The sequence below is a fragment of the Cricetulus griseus genome, chromosome X, assembly GCF_003668045.3.
Source record: "Cricetulus griseus strain 17A/GY chromosome X, alternate assembly CriGri-PICRH-1.0, whole genome shotgun sequence".
In the NCBI taxonomy this organism is placed as follows: Eukaryota; Metazoa; Chordata; class Mammalia; order Rodentia; family Cricetidae; genus Cricetulus; species Cricetulus griseus.
Genome location: NC_048604.1, coordinates 21,267,588 through 21,273,587, shown reverse-complemented (window position 1 = coordinate 21,273,587; position 6,000 = coordinate 21,267,588). Strand labels below are relative to the sequence as shown.

Sequence of the window (6,000 nt, the reverse complement as noted above, 5' to 3'; positions counted from 1 at the left end):
TCTCCCAATGACTCTCTCCCTCAGGGATATTTAAATTCAAACCCTGCAACAACCAAAACGGAAAGGTACAGAGAAAGCTGGGAGCAGCCAAATTTCACTAATTACAATTAACTGGAAAGAGTGAGATAGGAGTCTTGATTATAGACCATTTGAAAACAAATGCATGCCATCACTTGTAAAAGATCACTAATGAAACATTTCCAAGGGGAGGCCCTGGTCAGCCTGCTTCAAACACCAAGACTCACTTGCAGATAACAGTGTCCATCTACTTAAAACAATATCCCACTGAAGAGCATGTTCTCTTAAGTAAATGTAAACCCTCTACTCTCCCAGTCTTGTTCACACTGTATATTGCTTGGAAGTCCTGTCTTCATAGTCCAGAATAAGATAAACCATCCCAGAATGAAATAGATCAATGGAGAGGTTGAATTTGAGAGGTATCTATCTCTTCAACCCAAGGGTACCCTGGAAAATGGAAGTATGGGAAGTAACAAGCAACCCCTTCTACCCCCCCACCCACCCCCTGACCCAACACACAAACACATTCACAACCCCATGGTGGTTCTTGAAATGCAAGGGGAAAGAGGAGGCAGGCAGCTTGCATTAGACACAGTTTAATTGCCTTCGAAGAGATTAAAAGTTGTGGTTCACACCCCTCCCTGTCCCCATAAGTCATCCAGACAAGACCCTGGCTTAGAAAGAGAAAAACACAGGTGCTCTAGGAAATATAGCCACATATAATACATAGATCTTCTTCCCTGAAATAGCGCAGGCCCTGAGCAGAGCTGCCTGGGGGCCACAGTCCACCCCCAGGATAAGTGGCTCTGGGACTCTGCCGGTGGAAGTGCTGGAAGAGTCGGGCTTGGAGGAAGCCCTGGTGTGGTTACCATTGCCAGAGGTGGGCTGAGGCCTCGGAGTGGAATACCCGGGAGGGCAGCAGCGCTGGGCTTCCCCTCACTCAGCCAAGGCCTATGGAAGTACTGGTTAGTTTATTTAGCCGTGTTGTTTTTTTTCTTGTATTTTCTTTTTTTTTTTTTTTTGAGGGGATGAAGAGGAGAGGAGGAGAGAGAGGAGAGGAGAGGAGAGGAGAGGAGAGGAGAGGAGAGGAGAGGAGAGGAGAGGAGAGGAGAGGAGAGGAGAGGAGAGGAGAGGAGAGGAGAGCCTCTCTGTGCCTTGGCTTCCATTGTGCATTCAGGGCCTCTGTTGGCCTTACACAAGAAGTCTGATGGGGTAGTGTTTGAAGTGAGCACTCAGGCTTCCTCTGAGGAAAAGGAAGCACCAAAGTGCAGACTTTTATTACTGCCATTCCTGCTCCCAATGGAAGCAGGAGTCAAAAGAAGAAACTTAAAATGGGCTAATGAGAAAAGAGCGGAGATGAGACAGAGAGTGGGAGGGGCTATGCTGTTGGCATCCCATCAATGCTTATTGAAAACAGCACAGGCATTGAAGTTTCTGGAGGATCTATGAGAAATGTAAATTGTTATCTCTACTATGACTACTTACACATATCATCTAATGAGAAAAGAGTGGAATGGATGTTAGAGAGTCGATGGGGGAGGAAAAGCTACACAAATAAATACAAGTGGAAGGTACCTGCCCTATTCCTAAAAGGATTGGCTGGCAATGCTGGCACTTTGTAGCCAGGAAAATCCTCCAACCTCACTCTCCAATCCTCATTAGTTCTGAAGGAGTCAAGAGCCCAGTTAGGATTCCCTGGCCAGAGGTTTCTGTGACCGCCTCTGGACTCAGGACATGCAGCAGCTGGAAAGGACTTGAATCAGTCCCGAGAATCTTTAGCCCCCAAAGGAGACCAATGACCCCCCAGCAGGAGAGCTAGGATCTGGAGGGAAGAGAAGGGGAGTCCAAGGACACCTTGTAGCTGAGACAATGGAAAACAAGTGCCATGTCCCGAGAGACCCATTTGTTCAGTTGCCAGAGGTAACTGGCATCTTCTGCCACTATCTTAAGTCCATAAATTTTAAAAAAAGTTTGCAGCAAGAAAATGCCAGTGTGCAATCCGGTGACTAAAGACCAAAGGAAAACAGTAAGAAGGGACAGCTTATTTGCTCTCTGTCTCAGGTTGATCTTCCCCTGAAATCTCTCATAGCCCTAATGAAACACAAACAAAAGTCTCTTCCATAGACAGGCTACTTCTCAGCTTCAGGTGCCTCCTGTGGTGGCTCTGGGGGCTCTGGAGGGGGCATCTCTTCAGGAGTGCTGCTGTCCTCTGGCATCTCATTAGAGTTCATATGTTCTGTGGAGGCCTGAGAAGTAAAAGATATCAGATTCAACACAAAGCTCTCTCAAGATCTAAATGCAGATAATTCAAAGGCATTGAATTCTTCCTCAGAAACCTTTGATGACAGTGACACTAAAGATATGCAGCCATGGTCACCAAACTCAGATCAAGACTATATCTCCTCAGCAGAATGCAGCTGCAGCTTATTTGAGGTGTATCCTTAACTCGGATGGACAGGTATTTCCACTATTATAAATGATGAAAATAGCATGTACCATAAAGAATTATATGCAAGCATACCCACCACAACAGAATATTATACTGCGCTTGTCTAAGAAGGTTTGACACAACAGTTTTCAATCCTGTTTCTGTCCTAACAGAGAATTTCTTAGAAAAGTGAGTTGAAACCTATGAAAGTGATTTCAAATGATGCATATGATTTAAAATGTCTCCTAAGTGATTCGAAAATGCATCCTCTCATATTTAACTGAGAACCACAAACCTATATTGTTATTATTTGGAACCAGCCTCATGAGAAAAATGATATTCAAGGTGATGACAATTACATGTAATCATGTCCTTTAAAAAGCAAATGAAAGATTTAGTGGAGAAGAGAATAATAACCCTACAAAAATATGCACATAAAGTAAGGTTTTATTTTGAGACAAAGTTTAACTCTAAAAATCTATTAGAATGAAAACATGTTTGGTTAGATTTCAGAATATTAGACTAATATACAAAGATTAATTGTGTTTTCCTATACTCTCATGAGCAATGTAAAAAACACAATTAGGAAATCAACTTCGTTTACATTAATGTCAAAAGAACAAAATATTTATGTAACAAGAGAGTCATTTAAAATTATAGCATCAAAGAAAACCAAAATTAACTAAAAGATAGCCCATGCTTTTTGGTAAGGTTCCCTTCCTACCTGGCAGAGAGCTACCGTCCCACTATATCCTGAGAAGGCAGCAGAGAAAACAGTTAAGGAGACATGTGTTCTGTGTGTGTGTGTCTCTGTCTCTCAGTCTCTCCTCTGTGGATAGATGTTCAAATGGGTGTGCATGTGTTGCAAGTACCTTACCACTGAGCTCCATCTCCAACAAAAGACAGCCATGCTAATGGCTCAGAAAACTGTGTTATGGTGACAACATTCCTCAAATTGATCTATGGAGGCAATGCATTCTCTATCAAAATTCCAGCTGGCTTCTTCACAGAAACTAGTAAGCTTTAAGATAATCCTAAGGTCTATTCAGGATTTCAAGGCACCAAGAAGAGCAGAAACAAACATGAAAATGAACAAAGTTAAAGGAATAGTATAGTATTTCAGCCGGGCGCTGGTGGCACACGCCTTTAATCCCAGCACTCCGGAGACAGAGGCAGGAGGATCTCTGTGAGTTCGAGGCCAGCCTGGTCTCCAGAGTGAGTACCAGGATAGGCCCCAAAGCTACACAGAGAAACCCTGTCTCAAAAAACCAAAAAAAAAAAAAAAAGGAATAGTATTTCCTGTCTTAAAAGCTTTTCAGTGCTAAAGCAAAAGAGACAGTGTACTATAGGCATAAGAATAGACACACAGATCAACAGACCATAACAGAGTCCAGAAATGAACTCACATTTCAGGCAACTGATTTTCAACAAGTGTCAAAATAATGGGGGAAAGGGAACAATCTTTTCAACAAATGGTAGAAAAGTAACTGGATATTCACAGACAAAAAAAAAACAAATAAATAAAATGTACACTCCCTATTTACTCCCGCATATAAAAATTAACCTAAAATGGACCAAAAATATGAATGTAAAAGTTCAAAATATAAAACTCTCAGAAGAAACAGGAATAAATCTTCACAACCACGGATTAGGTAACAGTTTCTTAGATATGACACCAAAAACATGAGCCATAAAAGAAAAGAAAGAAATGGCTATATATTAAAATTTAGAACATATGGGCTACAGAGATAGCTCAGCGGGTAAAGAGCTTGCCCTGTAAACATGAGGACTTAGGGCTGGGGGGGGGGTGGTAAGAATGGTGACATGCACTTCAGCTCCCAGCACTAGGGAGGTAGAGACAGGAGGGTCACTAGAGCTAGATGCACAGCCAGCCTACTCTAAGTGGTGAGCTCCAGGTTACTCAGAGAGGGCTATCAAAAAGCAAACAAACAAACAAAACCACAAGCCAAACAAATGAACAAACCATCAAAAAACAAAGCTGGAAAGCAATTAAGGAACAGTAAAAGTTATTCTCTGCCCTGCTATCCATCTACCTACACACATGAAGGGGGGAGGGAGAGAGAGAGAGTATGCAAACAAAAGATTTGAATAAATATTTCACTTGTGAAGATATACAAATGACTAATACCTATATGGAAAGATATATGCATCATTAGTCATCAGGAAAATGCAAATGAAAGCCACAATTCGATAACACTTCACATCCACAGAGGCTAAAATTAGCAATCATCAGATGACCTATCGGATAATGCTAGTGGAAATGAAAAATGGTGCAACCACTTTAGAAAGCATCTCAGCAGCATCCCAAAAGATGTAAATATTTTATTTATATAAATGAGTTACCACTTTTCTCAGCAACTTCACTCCTAGGAATACAGCCAAGAAAAATGAAAGCATATGTCCATGCAAAAACTGGCACAGAGATGTTCCTAGTAGCAATGCTTATAATAATCAAAAGGTAGGAACAGGGCTAGTGAGATGACTCAGCAGGTAGGGGCACTTGCCAAGTAAGCCTGATAACTTAAGTTTGATCCCTGGAACCCACAGTGAGAAGAGAGAACCGACTCTAAAATCTGTCACCTGACCTCCACACACCACACACTGTGGCACACACAAGCCCACACTCATATATGTATCACGTATATACACATACCACAGTAATGATAAATAAAATTTTAAAAATAAAAAATGTGGAAATGGTGAATGGATAGATAGAACATGGTATATCCATGTGCTGTGATATGAATCAGTCATATAAAGGAATGAAGTACAGCCACATGTAATACAGATAGATCAGCATCAAAAATATTATGCCAGAGCCTGGGGAGCTCACTGGTACAGTGCTTGCCTAGCACATATGAGGTCCTGGATTCCATACCCAGGTCTCACTGCTAAGATATACAAGGTTTCTTAAGGCAGAGGATAAGGATTTTTTTTTAATTTGTGACAATCATACATGTGTTAGCATACTATACTAGGGAATTGTACATTTTAAATAGACACTGTATGGTATGTACATTGTATCTCAATAAACCTCTTAATAAATTTCAAATAATGTTTAAGAAGATATTTTACAAAATATATCTTGACCTAGATACCTGGGAGAATGCTCACAATACCCTATATTATACCAATATAACCACATCAATATCTCTAACATGGTCCTCTGGCCACATCTTTGCCTCAGTAACATTGTATGTTTCCCTAATCAAGATACTCTTCACTCACTGAGTAATGTTCTGTTTTCTTATCCCTCATCTCCACAAGACAATAACTGCTTTCAGGGTGGGGCATCATTTGACTTGCTTACTGGTGTATCCCTCCAACCTATGAAAGCGGTTGGCACAGAATAACTGCTTAATATGTGTCAAAGAAATGAATAAAGCCTAATCTATGTCAGGGACATAAAGGTCCAAAGGCACTATCAAGGCAGAAGCAGAGACAGGGAATCTGGAGAGATTAGGATACAAAATCACACAGTTACATTTTAAAACTGTAGAGGTAGCACGTGGTCCCTATCACCAGTGTAAGTC

General features: G+C 41.1%; 1 protein-coding gene across 1 annotated transcript in view; it reads right to left on the bottom strand.

Moving 5' to 3' along the window:
• Window positions 1–540: 540 nt before the first annotated feature.
• Zdhhc9 (zinc finger DHHC-type palmitoyltransferase 9) overlaps window positions 541–6,000 on the bottom strand; it is a 35,497-nt gene continuing 30,037 nt past the window's right edge. Inside the window, exon 10 of the mRNA XM_027433539.2 lies at window positions 541–2,264. Within this exon, the coding sequence (XP_027289340.1) occupies window positions 2,148–2,264 (117 nt within the window). The 3' untranslated portion in view covers window positions 541–2,147. The remainder of the gene's footprint in view (window positions 2,265–6,000) is intronic.